Genomic DNA, 20,357 nt, shown 5'->3' on the forward strand with positions numbered 1-20,357 from the left:
GGGCAGTTCTATTTTCAACATTTTGAGGAACCTCCATGCTGTTTTCCAGAGTGGCTGCACCAGCTTGCATTCCCACCAACAGTGTAGGAGGGTTCCCCTTTCTCCGCATCCTCGCCAGCATCAGTCTCAATTTATTTCTTAATAGATTATTTATCAAACGTACTTTCAAATTAAATACCCAGAAATATAAGCTCATTAAAGCATGAGCTGAGAACAAATTAGTATAAAATTAATTTCCAGTTCACCAGTTAGGCGGAAGGAGTGCTGATAACAGAGGCGGGGTTGGGGGGGAGATCCTCATTGTCACGGTCCCAAGGCCATCCCGTCTCTCTCCGTCATTAACAGAGTTCATAGCTCATTTCCTAGCACTAAAACTGCGTGAGGTTCATCCTCCAACAGCCCAACAAGCCCACCGCTCGCTCTTAACTTCTTAGATCACCAAGCATAACTACTAGAACTCCAAATTCCAGATTTTCCAGGACAATTCAAATGTCATGAAGTTTTAATTTTTTCAATATGAGGCACTGCATGCTTCCAGAAATGTGATTTCATTTTTAGGACACAGTCAATCATATGGATAAACTCAAACTCAGAAAGACATACTCATCCCACCATGTGCCACATAATTGGTTGTGAATTTGATTATGAGGAGGGGAAGAGACGTAGCCTCCCGCTCTCTGGGCGGTTTTGCCCCCTTTGTTGGTGGTGGAGGCAGTGGGAGAAGCGCTCGTTCTGGGGTCTCTAGGCGAGGGCTTGCCACCACACCCAAGAGCCAGATCACCTCCCGTGGACTGATGCTAAGAGGCAGGAGTCCTCCAGGCCTTGTGGACTTGCAAATGCCCAGACTGTTGGATGGGGAGGTGACCACACCAGTGAGAGACACAACAGGTGTCCATCATGCCGAGGGAGGTCGTGTGCCCAGGGCACACTGTGCTACTGATCCTATTGCTTTCCCTTGCAAATGGTCCCAAAGCATCCCCTTCCGCAGCCTCAAGAGTGTCAACTACTGTCTCTTTTTATCACACCCATGTCTGCAAAGGCACTGCTGAACAAGACACTGTTCCGTTAGCCCGTTGACTCTGCCTGTCCTCCTGATCCAGTACATTCTATTTCTACCAACAAAACATAACCTAGAAAACAGTCCCAAACATGCATAACCACAAAATTACATCTTTTCCTTTGCAAAACCTCTAACCATGTATTTTATATACTTATTACTTAACCTAATGCATTTCCCCACTCCAATAAAATAAATTTTCCTTCTGTTTAATATGATTGACCAAATGTAATGGTGGGGAAGAGGGAGATGGAATGAAAACCCTTGAACTCGAGGCAAGCCCTCCACTGACTGCCATACGGGGAGTCAAATACAAATTCTGTTCTCCAACTCTCCACGGACTAGAACGGGAGGAATTTTATCTGCTAAATTGCTAACAAAACCAGCCTGACCTTGTGATTCAAAAGGACTGGGAGCAGACAAAGTCTGTTAGGGAATAGGCCGAGCGAAAATTATTTTCGACGCCGCTTCTCCTCGGGAAGTTTGTAGCTTCCCCCACCCCACGCCCAGCCGCACCACGTGCACCGTGCCGAACTGATTTAGTATTTGAATCACACCATGTTCTAGCTGGAGAGAAGCTCAGGCCATCTGAGGCCAAACTTCCTCTTTTAAGGCAACCCCGTTCCTGAGCAGATACGGAAACGGGGCCCTGACTGTGATTTCGCAGCCCCGCATGTTTCCCTGGCTGAGCTACATTACGCTTAGCCTTGAGAGCGTGTGGGACAGGAGGGCTGAGAAACGCGCCACCACGCCCACACTCCCAGGGCTCTCTCCGCTCTCAGCTCTAACGAGAACCATGTCTGGTTAAACGACTGTGAAGGACGAGCCTCAGGGGCCATTCGCATTATTTCGTTGTGCTGGAATTCTACATCAGGCAACACATGCTTAAGAAATCATGTTCACGTTCCTGGGGACCTCCCAGCACACTGGGCCTGGACACAGGATGTCTGCAGGAGGGAGCGCGCGCCATGGCTCCCACCTCGGAAATCTTGGACTTTGAGACGTCGGGTCTCAGGTTTTCATCTGTGAAATGGGAGTGACCCTGACTGTCCAGGGCATTAGGGATCAAAGAAACGTCACACAGGGAAAGGCACTGCCATAGATCCCGAGCATGAAAATACACACTTTAAAACCCACTGTGCCATCAACTCAACTTTCCTCTCTGCTAAACCCTAGCTCCGTGTGGTTTTGCTGAATAAGTGAGTGTGTGAGAGCAACGGACACACTGGAGAGAAGGGGGCTGATTTTCTCACACTCCCATGTGGGTTCCTAACTCCCAGCTCCAAATCCGCTGGCATGCTGGCTGGGGCTCTGCAGGACTGTGAACGCGAGCAGGGCGGGCCTGAGGGGAGTCAGGTCGGAAGAGCAGATGTGGGTCAGTTACGGTCTCACCAGGACACACGCGTGTTAAGAACACGGCGCAGCACGGCGCCTCACCGGTTTTCCCGGCCGCGGCCCACTTTCTCATCCTGCCATCCTGAGAGGAGGGACTTCCAAAGCGAGGACGGTCCAGGGCAGCTGTGAACTGCTGTAGGCAGTGGCTAAAGCTGGCTCGCCTTTCTAAAGGCCTCAGTGTGTGTCAGCTTCAGATGTCCGTTTCATGTTCACATTCACGGATGGTTAAGTGCTTCAGCTGGGATTTGAACCTGGGCCATCTGCCTCCCTGGCTTGTGATCCTGCCTCTAGACAGAAGGTTTCACTCAGAGCCATCCCTTCCCGACAACTTTGGAAAAGGGAAGTCACCCAGACCTGCGCTCCTCTGTGGACTCATTCCAGATTCTACCTGGGTTTGGCGCTTCCATGGTGTGGCTCCTAAAGTCTCCTTACCATGGGCGCATCGTGTCATCTGTAGTTGGACTGCATGCTCCTGAGGACAGGGGCTGTGTCCTGCTCCCTTCTGTAGACTGCCACAAAGCCTGGGACCGTTACTGAGCTGCACTCGGTTGGGCTCCAGAGCAATGTGCTTAGCCAACTCCCAGCGGGCCGGTTGGGCTTCCTCTCCCAGGCTCCAGGACTGAGGATAGCAGAAGGCGCCCTGTGCTCCCCCAGAAGCCCACGCTGGGGGCCTCCTTGCAGATGAATGCTAGGCCCTTCCCTAATCCAGCTTGTTACAGTTTTCTAGACTAATTCCACTGACTACAGATGCCCCAGCCAGGAACATGTAACTGAGACCCTTTCGTGTTCTGTTCTGAGTGGATCAGAGGCAGGATCGCAGTGGCCAGGAGCTCTGATGCTAGAGTCTGGCTACACAGGCTTGAATCTTATCAGCTGTGGGTTTGCTCTAGTTATTTAACCCTCTATCTTAGATTCCTTATCTGGGTATAAAAATAGCAAACATTGATTTGTTGGGAGGATCAAACAACAAAACGTCTGAAAAGCACTTTACTCATGCCTTGCGTATAGCTGATGCCGACTTGACTCAAGCTGGCATACGGGCACTCAGCACACCCCTGTCGTGGGGCCAGCATCTGCGTGGGTGCCCCACACATGAACAGGGAGGTGTGGCACCACCGAGGAATGTGTAGACTGGTCTAAGAAGTCCGGGTTTGAGTGAGGGGGTTTCAGGAAGCTATCGATGATTTATCGGAATCAGAATAAGGGCAACAGGGAGCAGCACACCTAGAGAGATGTTCTGGAAGAACTGCAGGAATAGGGGCTGGACTGAATCTAGATGAGACTGGAAATGGAAAGAAGAGGTCAGGTGGCTGTGACGCCTTCTGGCTGGACAGAAGGCAGGGTCTGCGGCAGAACCTCAGAAGGGTCCTTGGACAAGGAAGGGGAAGAGAGGGAAGGGGCAGTGGGGCGGTGTCTCTGTGGGGTACCGGGGTGCCTCGGTCAGGGGAAGAACAGGGCAGCCTTCTGGGAAGAGTACACAGGTTGGACAGGTGTAGACCACAGTGAAGGCAGGGAAATTCAACCCAGTTTAAAGCATTTCTTAGGAGTGTAATTACGAGCCTTGCTCCCACCTGCTAAATTTACGGGATATGAATGACCTGTGAATTTCCTCCTATATCCAGAGTCACCTTTTCATACGTTTCTGATGCTAACCATTGAGGAATAAGGTTGACTTCCTAATCCACTTGCCTTGACATGTCTAGTCCAAGCCAACTGCAGAGATTTGACTCCCCCCGCCCACCTTTTTTTTTAAAGAAAGGAAGAGAGAGCTGGGGGGTAGGGGCAGAGGAAGAGGGAAAGAGAAAATCTCAAGTCCACTCTGTGGAGCGCGTGGAGCCTGACCCTGACCTCAACCCCACAACCCTGAGTTCATGACCTGAGTCGAAATCAAGAGTCAGACACTTAGCTGACTGAGCCCCGCAGGTGGCCCCAACTCCTTTTTGATAGGAAGGATTTGCCATGGAAATGGATGGGGTGTCACCCAAACAGTACTTTTGATCAGAATACTGGATTTCACACCGATCTGATGGTCAGCCACAGTTACCACTGACTAGTCTCCTACTGGCACCTGCCAAGCAAATGTTTTCATAAGTCTTTCCAAGAGAAACACATACAACAAATGGAAATTTCTGGGCATGGCTCGCGCGTCTAAGGTCAGACATCTCCCTTCTCCGTCTCCATGGTCCTGACCTCAGCAGCCATGTCCTCTCCCCTGGGCTTTTAGACTTTTCCAGAAGAGCCAGCTGCCTGATCTTGCCAAATCCCTGCTCTTGCTTTCTCTGATTACTCTTGGTGTTGTCACCGGCGGGTCCTTCAAAGCCTACACTGGTCCTGACACCCCCGAGGTGGAGACCTCTTATGCCTTCCCAGTGTTCCTCCCCGACAACCGAATGTATCACCATGGCCTCCAAAGCCTCCACATTCCAGCCCCTGTCAAATTTAAACACAGCCCTTTGCCTGCCAGCAAAGCTCAGTCCCAGCCTGGACTGTCCCTCCCTTACCACCCCCTGGTTCCTGCTTCCTCAACCTTCCCATCTCAGTTCAAACACTCCTTCCTCCAGGAAGACCTCCATGATCCCTCAGACCAGATTAGGCCCCTCAGCCTTCCCTTCAGCGCACTTATCACGGATGTTGACTAGGTGTGAGATTCTTGGAAAAATGTCAGTCTCCTCCTTCTGGCCCCATGTGGGCCCCTCGTCTACATTCAACCCCTGCGGTACCCTCAGTGGGGGCCACAGAGCCTGGCATAGTGGCGGTTCTCAGCACATGGGCGGCAGATGGGGGCCTTCCCACCGGAGCCCCCAAAACACTCGGGAGACGTTCTGGATGGTTATGCTGGCCTCTCCTAGAGTTGTCTTCTGAGATGCGCGTAGCACAAATGTCATGTGCGCTGTCTCCCACAGGCCTTATTATAAGTAACAATATAAAAGATAATCTTCCCTCAGATGTGGCCAGCAAAGGATAAAACCACAAATATTTCAGCCTGTCAGGACAATAGAGAGATAAAAGACAAGCTATTAATTCCAAAATTAAAATCAGCCACTACTCAGCCTGTCAACCAGCTTAGACTGATGGTGGAGAGATGAAATTTTTTAAAAAGAAGGTACTATAGCCAAAAGCCGTTCTTATTTTTATATAATCTTAAATTTAGGAAAATTCATTGTGTGCTGACTTCAGGGGATAAGAAGATGAGTCAGCACATTTCTTTTTTTGTTCTCCAGCCTGATTCAATAAAAACAAAACCCCAATGGCTGAGTCTGTCTCCTCACCATGAAAGACAAGACGAGGTCATGGACTCTGCTCAAGGGGTTTCTGCTGGAAGGACAGGCTGTCCAGGGCTGTGGGTTCTCTCGTGGGGAAGACTCTTCACTCCTTATCTTCATAGTAACATGGCCGAAGGCTCAGAGGAAGCAAAGGAAGGGGACCAAGTTGTTGCTGGGGTACAGGACAAGTTGTTCTCATTCTGATTGTATGAGCGATATGTGCTTGCTGCTTCTGGGGGCTTGGGGGTGCCAGTTAGCCTACCCTCCAACTGCTTTGCCTACAGGAGCTAGATTCAGGGTCAGAAGAAGATCATCACACACCTTCAGCGAAAGGGGTTTCTGGTATATTCTGTTAAAGGCTACCACTTAGGTCTGGTTAGAACTGAGGCATGGGCAATTTCCAACCTTCATCCCTACCACTCCGTTCTTGCTAGTCAAGCCTTGGGGCCCATCTCAGGGAGGCTGGGGCTGCAGAACACTTTTGCTGAGAATGCTCCACGGAGGCAGCGGGCTAGCCCCAGCCACCACTGACTGAGGGAGGGCACCAAGGCTCGACTCATGGCCCTTCCGGGCATGGGATCTCCCCGCTCCCCAATAAGCAGGGACTAGGGTTGTTGGGCCTGCTTACTCCTGCCCTCTTCTTCCTAAAAAAAGACGCTTCCATGCAGAGGAGTGGGGGATGAGTAGAAGGACGGAGTAGACATTCACCTGTCTATCTGCTGACCTTGCAGAGAAACAAGAAGAAAGAAAAACATAATCCTCCCACTCGCCATATACACAGAAAAATCACAGAAAATAGAAAAATCCAGAGCCTCCCCACACAGAGATGGCCACTGTTAGCACCCTGGCATGCTTCCCTCTGGCTTTGTCTCTAAGATGGATACCTCTGTAGCCTACAGCCTGCACCGTCCGAGACCCTAACAGACCCAGCAGCTGCTTTAGTACTCTGTCTCTTCTTCTCTCTTATCATATTTGTCTTCCCACATGAGAAAAAAGGACAAAAATTGCCTAAGAAAAGGAAAATTAGTAAGGGGGGTTGAAACCAAAACCACGAATCTGGCAGAACAGCTTTGGGAGCGTATCTTACACATTCTGGCTGTGTCTGTGCGAGGGGACGGCCACTCACCCCCACGTACAACAGGGAAGGGGAGGACTGAAGCCTCCTGTCACTGTGACGCTCTTTTTTCTGTTTCTACTTGGAACAGCACTTACAACTGTGAAGATAGCCTTCATGATCACCATAAAACATGTATTAAATGAGAGCATCCGAGGAGGAAAGAAGAGGAAAAACCGGAGAGTCACGCGTGAAATGACGGCACCCACGTTTCTGTCCGAGGTTGATTCTCAGGTCTTCAATTTTGACCCCCATCTTTCTCCTGGACTCTAGATCCATATACCCAGCTGCCCACTGAACACCTTTACTTGGCTGTCCCATTACAGACTCAGTGGGGACAAACCTGTCCTCACTGACCCCTCTGCGTTCCCAAACCAACAACTGCTCCTTAATGGTGCCGGTAACAACACAAGGCCTGATGTTGGTGACAACCCCTCATCCACTATCTTGTCTATTCTGTCTCTTCAGGTTTTCTTCACTCTGGCCAGTTCCATCCATTCCAAGGCCACTTCTGTGGGGAAAACCTTCATCAGCTACCTGAGATCCCTAACAGATTTTCTCGCCTCTGGTCTATCAGCGATTCTGCCAATCTTACTCCCATTCGGCCATCAGAGACCCTTTCTAAAGTACCAGACTGAATATGTCATTCCCCTGCATGAAAACCTTCTAAAGCTTCCAATTTTCTGTAAGGTCAAGTCAAACCTCTTTAGCACCAAAGGGTTTTATACCAACTTTTCTCTTCTGTACTCATTTTTAGAGACTTAAATGTCATTTTCTTAATGAAGTGGCCTCCAATGAGCTAAAACTAACCACAGCCTTGATAATGTTCCAATGGTAGCAATTTTATTAACACATAAGTATTTCCAAGTTTTTAAAGCACTCTACTCTATGAGTAGAATATATATGCTGAAAAATATGTTTTAGTCAACCCAAGTCGCCAAAGCCCAACTGTCAGCATGCAGAAGGTGGTTAATAAATGAGCAAATGGGCAAATGGATGAACGGATTCTGGGGGCATCAACCACGACGCTGCAGTGGCTGCGTGAATGTTTTAGAAAGTCTGGTCTGTGCAAGGTGCTGCGTGAGGCTCTATGGGAATAGAAAATAGATATAAGAAATATTCCCCAACCATAAGAGTTCTTATAATATACGTAAAATATATTATGGATTATATTTGAAGAAATAATATCAGTTATAATAATACTTTTCATCTAGATATAGTAATACAATAAATTACATTATCAGATACATAGATGTCAAACTCTCTTTGCATTCCTTAGATGAGTACCATTTGGTCCCAAAGTAGTTTTCAAAATATGTGCTGGATATGATCTGTAAATATTTTATTTAGGATTTTTGCAACTATGTTCATAATATAATATTCATATTGTGGATGGTCTTTTTCTGACTTTTGTAGTTCCTCTCTTCTCCCTTAAAAATTTTTAAAAAGTTCAAAGGGACTATTTTTGTTAATAGGTTTGGCAAGTTACCTGATAAAATATTCGGGTCTGATGTTTTTTTGAGGAGGGTGGATTTTAAAAACTTTATTTTTTATTTATTTTCTTTGTATAGTTATATTTACATTTTTGTTTCACCTTGAACAGCATTAAGAATTTACATTCTTAAGAAAATGGTTAGTAACGTTGATAGCATTCCTGTGATTCTCAAAAATCTCTGTATGGCGAGAGTTACTCCCGTCTTGGTGTTCTTAGGAATTCTTCTTTCTTCTTGATTAGACTTGTGTTTTATTCATTTTAGTAATATTTTCAAAGAACCATCTTTTGGCTTGATTCTCTCAATTTTGGGGGGAGGGTCTTCCTTTTCATTAATTTAAACCTATCCTTCAAAATCTTCCTTTCTGAGAGCGGTATGGTTAACTCTCCCTCTCTAGTTATGGATTTGTCAGTTTACTATAATTCTTTTGATTACTGCTTCACAGGTTTTGAGGCTATTTTATTAGTACACATAAGTTCAAAGTTATTCAGTTATTTTACCATTCTTTGGAATTGTTCCTTTTATCATTAAGTAATCAACCCCTTTATCCATAATAACGCCTTTTTATTTTTTTGCATTAGGATTTAGCCCATCAGATATTAATGCTACAACAGCAACTTTCTTTAGGTTAATATTTGTCTACTATTTATTTTCTATTCCTTTCACGACCATTTTGTATTTTGAGTGTGAATCTTGTAAAAATTATGTGGCTGGATTTTAAGTTCTAAGCAGATAATCTGTTTTTACTTTAACAAACAGATTCATTCTATTTACACATAATTAGATTAATATGTTTGCTCATTTTTATATACTTATTTTGTTTTACATTTACTCTGCTTTTCAAATCCTTTTGCTTCTTTCCTGACCTCTACTGAGCTGATACACTATTTTTGTTCATCATTGATTATTTGGGATTAAATATTTTGCTTTTCCATTCCTTTAAGGGCCATACTTAAATTTGCAAGTTATTTATCAAAATCTAAAGTAAACATGGATCTGTATTACTCTCAAGTACAATACAAATTCTTAAATTGTTTTAAATCTATTTGCTCATCTTGTCTTAAAACATCCAAATTTAGTCACTATTGTTGCAATTTTTATCCTAAATACCTTGCTTAGATCTACTCACATGCGATCATTCTGCTTACTGTGGCCTCTGATGTCCCACCCTTACCCCTTGTGTTCCATTTCTTTCTTCCTGCAAAAGCCTTTGATAGATACTTCGTTAGAATTTAAGAGCAGTAAATTCTCTTATTTTTGTGTGCAAGTGCATCCTACTATTATTTTTGTGACTTTCCGTCGGCTTTCTGGAATTCTAATTTTGTCGTTGCTGACAAGTCTGCTGTTGGTTCGACTGTCATTTCGCACAAACGTCTCTTTTCTCTCAGGCGGTTTTACGGCTTCATCCTTGCTGGCGTGCAGTTTCAGCACAAGCCTTCCTGGAGGGAATTTATTTTTCTTCTTCCTGCTTGGGACGCACGTCTTTCTTCAATTCCAGGACACCCTCATCACACTCTGTTTAAACACTGCGGCTTTTCTCCCACTTTCTTTCTTTCTGTATCTTCACTCTGGAGTTTCTTTTTTTAAAAAACAGATTTTATTGATTTATTTACTTTAGAGAGAGAGTGCACGAGTGGGAGGGGGGCAGAGAGAGAGAGAATCCCGAGCAGACTCCGCCCTGGGCGTAGAGCTGGAGGCAGGGCTTAATCTCACGCCCCTGAGATCCCAGCCTGAGCCAGAATCAAGAGTCGGACACTCCACTGACTGAGCCACCCAGGTGCACCTTCACTCTGGAATTTCTATTAGGCCTATTCTGTTGTCTTTAAAATACTTAGCATTTTCTCTGATTTCTCCATTATCTTGCATTGTCAGAGGTGCCAATTCTCTTGCTACTCTTGTTCACCAGTGCTCACTTACAGAGGTTTTTCTCACTGTGTGTTTTGTAATTTTGATTTGGGACTCATCATTGTTCTTTGGTTTTGGGGTCTCGTGGTCTGAGCTGTAGAAATATCTCTACAGAATTATTTTGGGTGGCTTCAGCCCAGGGGACCCCAGATTGCTAATGTGGGGCCAATTGTAGCCTAACTGATTCCATTGTATTTTTGAGGTCAATATATTGACTGGGAACTACATTTCCATACAGATTAGAAATGAGACACTAGTCCACTGCACCACAAACATATACTTACAAGGCTAGCTGGGGTTTTAATTTCTCTATTTTTTTATGGGCATTTTCTTCAATTCGGGATACCCTGAGACAATCCTCTTTGTTGTCCCTTCTCTGGACCAGAGTTTTTCTTTTTCCCTTTTTCACAGAGGAAGCATCTCTCTGGGGCCCAGCTTCTGTGGGACTCTCAGCTGTAGGTGCTCCCACTTCTCTTGCCCCAAATTCCAAGCACAGGTCGCCACAACTCACCAACCTACTGCTCCGAGCTCATGTCCCCTCCTTATTTCTGCCTCCAGGGGTTTCTTGGATTCTCTTTTAAGCTTGACCAGGTTTCAAAAAAAGTTCATAGATGGTTATATTTTATCCAGGACTTCTACGTGCTTTCTTCGGGCTGGAAGGTCAGTATCAGGTCATTCCACCAAATTGCTATGAGTCTGAAGGTATCAATTTGTACTTGCTTTGTGCCAAACATGTGATAAAGAAAACAAGCCTTGGCATCGTTCACAGAAGGGAGAGATCCCTGCCTCTACTCGGGGCTGCTTGACAACAATTCAATGCAAATGTAAAGCCTTCCTCTAAGCTAATTCTTTTTAAAACAAATATCCAGATTTTTTTAAAAGTAATTTTCCTAGTTCTCAGAAGGCTTCAACTCTCTTTAAATCCCTATACTCACACACACAGGCTGAGCGAGCACAGAGGGTACCCAGGAAGCACTTGTTAAAGGATCAGATAGAAGTAGCCTCTTGTCTCAGTTACACGTAAAACTCCAAATACCAGGGAAGCTAAAAGGTGATAAAGGTCATATTATAGTAAGGATCATGATATAGAACCATATTGTTTATGGAGGATTTATCGTTTATATAAATAAATGGCTTATACCTTTATTTATGGTAGATACACTTATAAGAGGTAGGTTACATTTCTAATAAGTAGGATACATTTATAGGTTCACTAGAATCAATTTTCCTTTGAATGTCTTGAAGACACTTAAAGTGTAACACAGTGAAGTTCAGCCCAGGCTACCTCGAACTTAGGCTTTTCAAGCCACCTTGAACTTAAGCGAGGCTTTCTAGAAAGGGTTTGCCTAACTGAGCATTCCCCCTGGTGAGTAAGAAGGTGGTTTCAAGGACAGCAACACCTCATAGGCCTTTCCTGGCACAAAGCTGGCCAAGGCCAAGCTTTCCTGGAGCTGGGACGCAGTGCCCAAACCCTGAGTGGTGCACAGGCTCTTGGTGGGATCTAAGTGAAGAATCCGGGCGTGTGACTTTGCTAGGAGGAAAGAGCTGCGAAGTGCAAACCCAGATTGGATAGCGCAAGATCACGGGGGTCTACTTGCTGGACTTACCGTGTGATTTCGACTGAGGGAGATGTCAGTACCATCTTGCAGATAATGAGTTTCTGTGAAACTGCTGGCAATGAGACCTCTGTGGAAAAATAAAAACAACAGGAAAAGATGAGTGTAGCATCGTACTGGTATGTTGCTTGTGAGTTTCTAGGCCACAGGGCGGCCGGCATCTGGCCCATCCTCATTTCACAGATGACCCAATGCAGTCCCAAAGGACCTTCCACCTATTCAGGAAGGAGTCAGGAGACCCAGACAGGGGGATCCAGACATGTGCTCGGAACAACACGTGCACACGACACGGGGAGCCCTCACTCTCTTACCTCATTCCTCCCAAACACTCCCAGGCATGTGTATCCCCAGGAACAGAAGCACACATGTGCACACGCAGCGGGAAGGTGCACAGAACACACACTCTTCTGCAAATCACACGTGCAGATTTCCAGCCTGGGGGACTTAACCTGCCTGGCAGCCAGCAGGCTCTCCCATCTAGAATCAATGGCGGCACCACCTGTTGGGAAAATAATGCTGGGTCCACAATACTGCGCCTGCTGATACCTCCTGGGGCGAGAGAAACAGCTATTGATGGGAACATGTCAAAGAAGAGAAGAAGAGTTCAGAGCAACAATGAAATGCTCAAAGCGTTGCTACAGAGGCTGAGGAAAAATGATTTCGGACACACTGAAATATTGAATTTTTAAGATAAATGAAAGGCAGAGAAAAAGCCCTCTTTATCCTAACTAAAATTGTACGTGGTCTGCTAGATCTTCATCGATGAGAGTAAAGCCTGAGTTTCTTTAGGTTTTCAATTATTTAGCGATTTCTTTTGTAATATGCGCTATTTTATTCTTTTTCAACAGAACTGTGACAGATAGTCCCTGCACGCCTCCTGTGTGCGAGGTGCTGTGCTAGCTGTGAGGGTACATCGGTAAATAAGAACACGGTGGCCTGGTGGGTGACAGAGGAGACACCACCCAGCGTGGGAAGGGCTGCCGCAGAGGCAGGCAGTCTCACCGGGTGAACGCAACATGGCAGGGGTGCGGCCGCAGGAGAGTTGGCACAGGAAGCCTGACGCCCTGACGCTGCGGCCGCGGCCGCCCAGACAAAGGAGGCGTGGGAGGACAGGGGGATTCCAGGTGGGGGTCGGCAAGGCCAGGAGACCTGCGGTCTGAAATCCGCCCAGCCCAGCCGGTGCCAGACGGGGAAGGGTCCGTGTACATGGAGCCTGGGTGGTACCTGCTGGGGTGATGAGGATTGAGAACTGTCGTGTGTACTGGACTTTGCAGGAGGTGCGGTGCCTGCCGGCGGCGGGGGGGGGGGGGGGGGGGGGGGGGGGGGGGGCTGTCTCCCTGCCCCCCCAGCCTTCAGAAAATGCACTTCGCCCCACTGGTTGTGCTGGGAGTCACTCCACTTCCCGTCCAGAGATAAACCTGGGATCCAAGTGAGCCATTCGGGAACCTTCCCTACAGCATGCCAGAAGCGGGGCCTCTGGGGAGCAGTCTCACCTCCTTGTTCGCAAAACTCCAGCAATCCACTCACTGGGCTTCCCTCAGCCGGGTCCCCTGCTTTCTGAGGATCCTGCCCAGGGGACCAAGCCATCACTCGGCTCTGGCAAAGCGGAGAAAGGGGAAGGCTTTCCAGGTGTGCGGGGACTGACACTGTCTCTCCCCTTCCCCGGTAAAGCCCTGCCCTTGGGTTCAGCCGGCTCGAGTTGGGGTTTGCAACCAGAGCAAACGGGGAAGAGACAAACAGGGAAGAGACAGAAGTCGGAAGCTGTGGACGCAACAGATGAGGAACACTTCCTCACAGTGCGTCTCCCCAGCTTCTCTCACAGCCACGCCCAGAACTGAAAGCAATCTCCCTGTTCCACGTGAATTTTGACATATTTAGGATAGGCCCAGCCTCAATCAGTGAAACCCATAGAGTGGTCTGATTTGTGCTCTACTTACCAGTGAATGTTGGAGAAGTGTGTGCCCAAAACACAAAACAGACGATCTCTCACACTCACTGACAAAGGTACGTGGATCCTTCTGTACGTACCCCCCTACCCCCCACCCCTACTCCGCACAGATCATGCTGGGCGAGGTTAACCCCCTGCTGCTTTTGGTCTCAAGTCCTCATCCTCTAAGTATCCCTCCTGTGAGCTGTCAGAGGACCCTCTGGACAGGCTCACTGCCAGGGAGACTGCAGCCCTGCTGGGATGGGCAGCGACAGGTGGGGGGAGCTGTGGGAGGCTGGTGGCCTAGACCAGGAGCTGTAGGGGAGGCCGAGGGCATGGGGACAGCAAAGGTCAATGAATCTTTCCAGAGTATAGTTCTGAAGGGAAGCAGAGACATGGGATGTGAAGTCAAGAGGCAGGGGCTTGAGGGGAGAGCGTTATCTAAAGGGATGGGCTGGAGAAATGGGGATGGAGAGGAGGCAGAGCAAAGCCTCGGGAGTCAGGGGGAAGATGCTTAGAGCACAGGCGTGAGTGAGGAGGAGCCCAGCCGGCCTCAGATCGGGCCTGTAGCAGCCTAGTGCTCCTGGTGAGGGAGGGGCTTGGTTGGCTCCAAGTCACAGAGAGAGGAGAAAAAGAAAAACGTAATATAATTCAAGTTATTTTATTATTACTTACATTATTTACTGTTTGCTCATCATTTTATTATTCTGCTTACATTGGTTAGTATTTTAGTAATTCCAGATCCCTATTTTGAAGGAACCTAATGCTAAGAGGAGTCACACACATAGGAATTTGCAGAGAGGGGATTTTTAATCCAAAGAGATATAATTTTAAGGCTTTCTAACCGAAAGCTGGTTTGAATGAATGTCCAAGGAGAAGACTCACTTCATGTATGAGAGACATGGAAAATCTGCCAGGAAGGCCAGGAATTGGAGAAGATGAGCTTTTCATAGACAGCAGTCTATGAAACAGTCTTGGGGACCAGAGAGATTTGGGGGTATACCAGCAGAAAGATTAATTGTAAGGTTTTTAAAACGTGACTCCTTACAGTAATACAAAGGCCCATGAACAACTTCTCTCTTTAAAAACCTACTGCTTCATTGCACTACTAGGTATTTATCCAAAGGATACAAATGTACCGATTCAAAGGTGCACCTGTACCCCAGTGATGACAGCAGCAGTGCCCACAATAGCCACACTGTGGCGAGAGACGAATGGATTGAGAAGATGAGGTGTATTACGCCACGGAATATGACTCAGCCATCAAAAAGGATGAAATCTTGCCATTTGCCACGATGTGAATGGAACTAGAGGGCATTGTGCTAAGGGAAATAAGCCAGTCAGAGAAAGACAAATACCATATGATTTCACTCATGTGTGGGATTTAAGAAACAAAACAGAGGAACGTAGAGGAAGGGAAGGAAAAATAAAATAAGATGAAATGGGGGTGGCAAGCCATAAGAGGTGCTGAACTCCAGGGAACAAACTGGGGGCTTGTAGGGGAGATGGGTGGGGGATGGGGTCCCTGGGGGCCGGGCACGAAGGAGGCACGTGATGGAATGAGCCCTGGGTGTCATACACAACTGATGAGTCATTAAATTGTATTCCTGAAACTAATACCATGTTACCTAAATTGAATTTATATAAAGAATTTTTTAAAATGCTACTGCATTTCCTTATTGTCCTGATGTCACTTAAACGGAAATACCACCTCAGTCGTACTCTGAGCTCTGAACTGTGTCACTGCGGTTCCCTTTATTGAAAGAGGGAGAGCTGGCTGCTGAGTCGTGCCCAAGCATGTCCCCTGAAGCTAGGACAGGGATGACCCTCCTTTCTGAGTTTTTTCTCATAGAATCTGGGAAAGAAATGGCCTGGAGCGCCGGTGCCGGTGCAGGGACAGCACCGTGGTTGTTAACCTTCTCAAAGGGAGGGCGGCACACAGAGCGGACGCTCAGGCTCCACAGGCGTGGCCGGCGCCCTGAGCTCGGGGGGGGGGGGGGGGGGGGGCCCGGCTCATGCCTCAGTTTCCCATGAGGGACTGGGATAGGAGATGGAGGGCTGCCAGCTGGCATGGCCTCTGGGCCCCTCTGCAATGCTCAAGCCATGGGTCTTTGCTTCCACATGGGGCTCGAGGAACTGGGTGTCCCTGGGCCACACGCTGCACCATCGGACCCATCCCACTCTCTGTGCTGACCTCCTCTCGTCGCCGGACCGTCCACCTCATGCTTCCCTCAGGCTGCGAGGAGCTGAGGGCAGTGATGGGCCAGTCCCGAGCCCACTTTGGGGTCATGCACTCCCCCGCTTAAAGCCAGAAATGCCTCCCCCCACGCCTTCCACGCTCTCCCAAGTTCTCACCTTACCCCCCCCCACACCGTGACTGCTTGTGACTCAGTCTACCCCAGGCAATGCTGCTTCCTGGCATGTTCTAGAACATTTCACACCCTCTTCCACTTAGGGCCTTTGTATTTGTCCTGCTCTGTGCCTGAACCATCCTCCACGTGATTTTTCACGGGGCTGGCTCCTTTTCATCGTTCGGGTATTAGTTCAGTGTCTTGCCGGGGGTTCTTTCCTGACCATCTCCCTGGAAGTGGCCTCCATCCTCACCACTCCCCACATCAAAGAACGCCTCTGGTTTCCTTACTTGTCTATGTCCCCCGGTCCAGGCCCTGTGCCAAGCCCTCTATATGCACCTCATTGAATCCTGATAGTGCCTAGTATCTGGCTCTGTGGTTTCGATCCCATTTTTACCCCAATTTAAACAAGGAAACTGAGACACTGGGAGTTTAAGTGACCCACCCAGGAGCACACCTGGTTTTGGTGCGAACCTGCGCTTTTAACCACTATGGGGCACTGTCTTCACAGGCCGCCCTGGAGACGGCGCACGGACCGGCCGCAGGTGCTGGGCTGAGCGCTGGATAAGCGCGTGTCAAAGGGAAAAAGAGACGGACGGACGGCTGGCCGGGCGGGCGAATGACTGGATTTCAGGAGGCTGCTGCAGGCAGTCGTTTTGCCTAGGGCTACCCCCACCCAACCCAGGTGTTTGTGTTTCATGTCTTTCTTAGCGACCATGACTTCCTGAGGAACCATAGCTAAAACTGAGAATGTGCTCACTCGAGGCTTTCTAAGATGTGTGTCAAATTTAAAAGGTCCCTTGAGAAAACAGAGAGACAGTAGGACGATGGCCATATTGGAAATGCAATAGCAATGGGCCCATTCCCCTTAGATTTCCCCAAGGAGAAAATCCAATTAGATGCATGCTCTGTGTCAGCAAATGAAAACAGAAGGCGAATGCATAATTTCATGAGAATGTTCCTTTTCTCTGGTTGTTAGATGAACTGATCTAACATGGAATTCTGTTCTTCCCTACACCAGAAAATAAAATGCCAGGAGTTGATTTTGGTATTTTCCATACGTTTTGCTATTATAAGTGATTCCTCAATATTCGCATTTAATATGTACTGTGCCGGACATCGGGAATGAGACCGCCCTCAAACTCACCATCTGGTGAAGGACAGACCCAGAGAGTGATGAGAGCTGGGTGATGGGAGATACGCCCAAAGCACTGGGGGAGCTCCAGGAAAGGCTTCCAACCCAGAAGCCAGCCCGAGGGAGGTGGTACCGCAGGGAAGATGGGGAAGAGGAAATCAAGTCGCGAGAGGGTAGTGACCTGGGAAATGGAGAGGAATGAGGAAGAGACGAGTGGAGATACGGGCAGCCACATTCGCAAGGGCACAGAGAGCACAGGAGGCGCGTGCTAGTGGGGGATGGGCACAGGAAGCGGCTTTGTGGAGTTGCAGGGGCTGGGGTGGAGAGTCTGTAGTAGGGAGACACCTGTGCTCCGAGGGGCAGGCTGGGGACGAATCCTACAAGTTGCAAGTGTTGTTGACTTTATTCCATGCAACGGAGAGCCATTACAAGTGGCTGTGATCTGAGCAGACACAAGCTTTGGAGAAAAAGGTCACTCTGACAGCCATGTACATACCACTGGGGGAAAGCAACAGGGCGCCTGGGGGCTCAGTCAATCAAGCATTCGATTCTTGATTTCAGCTCAGGTCTTGGTCTCGGAGTTGGGAGTTCAAGCCCCACACTGGGCTCCACACTTGGCGTGGGGGAAAAAAAAAAGAAAGAAAGAAACAAAGGCAGCAGGAAGCTAGTGTGAGCCATCAAACCAATGAGCAGACCAAGATATGAGACTTGAGGATGGGAAATTCAGACAAGGGCACAGAATTAGGAACTTGAGTTGACCAGTGAGATGGGTAGTTCATGCAGGAGGGAAAGGAGACAGTGAGGTCTGTCTTGACCATGTCAAGTCATGGTCGTGCATGTCCCCCCAGCAGCTGACTCCCTGAGTCTAAGGTTTAGGAAGTGGTTGGGAGCCAAGATGGAGATGGAAACACCTAGACAGCACATGCTCTGTTGATCGGAGAACGGGTATAATCTTGTATTTTCCAGCCAAGCACTCTATTTTCTGAGTTCAAAGTCTTTGGGTATATCTGGCTAGAAATGATCACTTATGATTTACATTAGAGCACTGTGATATAGTGATCTTATAAAATGTCTTACCTTTCTGAAATGATTTGTATATTGAAAGTTTAAAAATTACCCCAAAATTGCCTTTTTAAGTTAGGATTGAAATGATTCCACTCTAAATTTACTATTATATAATTTAATTCTGTAGTTTGAATAATATGAATTTCAGCAAAATGGCACATTTTATTCCCCAAAGCGTAAGAGAGCAGTAAGAAACACCTGCTTATTTTTATTTCTGGAATCACTTTCTCCGTCCTTCCTCCACTAACATCTCTCCGGTGTTCCGCCGGGACTCTGTTAGGGGCCTTTCCTTGCTCAGCTTTGTTTCTCGGTGACTCGTGTTCTCCCACTTTGGGTTGAGCTAAAGGGCAGAAACTATATCCCTAAGCTAGCATAAAGCCTAGCACACCGGAAGTACTTAATAAATAAACGGTGGCAAACACAGAATCATTAGAACAGAGAAGAAACCCATTTGGACAGAAGGTGTTTAGACTAATTGGATCAATGAAAAAGAAAAGAAAAATGGCTCTAAATTGTGGTAACTGATCTTGGAGGGGGTCTGGGGTGAGGGACAGTCACACTCACTCCCTTGTTATTTCAAGAACTCTAAATGCCGTCACGTCATCAAGACCAATCCTGACAACTTGTCACCAATTTCAATTTCAGGACCACTTAAATGAGGGAAGAGAATCTAAGAGATTGGCATCAATTATTTAGAACATGAAAAACCCGCTGATGACACGTCAACTTTTTTCTATTATTTCTTTGAAGACTATACATACGGTTTAAGGGTTTAATTATGGTGTGCAGCATAGTCATGCGAAAGCATCACAAGACAGCTCTTGTGTGGGCTGCACTCGCAGGCACCACAGACATTCTGCAGTTAAATCGCACACGCACTTGCGGTCTCTCTAGCAAACCCGTTTGGTATTCATAGCACCCAACTCGGTCTTTTGCTGAAGATTTACTTTGCTACAAGTTATTATTCTGCAAATTACCAAATGATTCATATATAAATTTGGGTAATGGTTTTCTTTACAAGAATTTGAAAATACAGCTCTGAATACGTTCTTATGAGGAATAAACCATCTGGAGCTTCAACAGGATATAACACGTAATAGAAACCATAATTAAAAACCATGATCAGGATCTTCCCAGCTACTAAAATGAATATCCTTTATTGAAAATGATCTATTCCTCAACCAGAGCTAAGTAAATAGAAAAGATCGAGAGGAAAACCAATATGTACCCAGACTGGATATTTCAGACATGGAAAGAACTCCTTCTAGTCTTCAGTGAAAACCCCACGGTGGCTGGAGTCACGGGACTCCCCATGCTCATAGCCTTGGCTCTTCTGGACTCTTTGGTGGAGAGATCAGACAACTGAATAATTCTTGATAAAGACAGTGCACTGAGGTATGAAGCAAGAGATGGAAAATGAAAACCAAGAAAAAGAATCCAAGACCTGCCATCTTCTGTCTCAGCTCTGCTCGAACGTCCTTCAGAGCCTCGTCCTTGCAAATACTTAGGCTTTTTGTTTTCCTTGTAGGAAAAGTCATCCTGGCAAACAAATGATGCTCTCAGTTCTTGATTTGGGGAGTGAAAGGAAGAAAAGCCCCATCAGCATGGCCATTCATGACTGTCATCTTCACCAGCAGTGCCATCTCCCTGCTGATGTTCGCTCATCAAGAACTTTATGTTGGCAGAGACCCTGTAGTGTAGGGACGTTAACACACAGAAAGGTTAAGGGACTTGTCCAAAGCCACACAGCCACACCAGTGGAGACTGAACTTGGTTCTCTTTGGCTCCAAATTCCCCCTCATCCTAACTATGGTCAACCCTGCTTTGCCAGGAAGAAATCTCAGCACACGATTCTTAAGGTTTGAAAAATAAGCAGCAGCAAATCATATTGTATCTTCTCCTGAAATAATTGTTTCCACCTACAAAATGGGGCTTATGCTGTTTCTCATAGCACTTCATTCAATTTAGCTACAAAATTCAAATTATTTTTGGTTATAATTTTGGTATTTGGGATCCTAACTATTTCTAGCTGTACA

The 20,357-nt window shown here is 47.1% G+C and overlaps 1 protein-coding gene across 3 annotated transcripts in view; it reads right to left on the minus strand.

The window, feature by feature from the left end:
* ADAM12 (ADAM metallopeptidase domain 12) overlaps positions 1-20,357 on the minus strand; it is a 335,028-nt gene that overhangs the window by 114,077 nt on the left and 200,594 nt on the right. For all 3 annotated transcript variants that reach the window (XM_059398802.1, XM_059398803.1, XM_059398804.1), the window contains exon 4: positions 11,835-11,913. In XM_059398802.1, the coding sequence (XP_059254785.1) occupies positions 11,835-11,913 (79 nt within the window). The remainder of the gene's footprint in view (positions 1-11,834; positions 11,914-20,357) is intronic.

The sequence above is a fragment of the Mustela nigripes genome, chromosome 4, assembly GCF_022355385.1.
Source record: "Mustela nigripes isolate SB6536 chromosome 4, MUSNIG.SB6536, whole genome shotgun sequence".
NCBI classification, from domain to species: Eukaryota; Metazoa; Chordata; class Mammalia; order Carnivora; family Mustelidae; genus Mustela; species Mustela nigripes.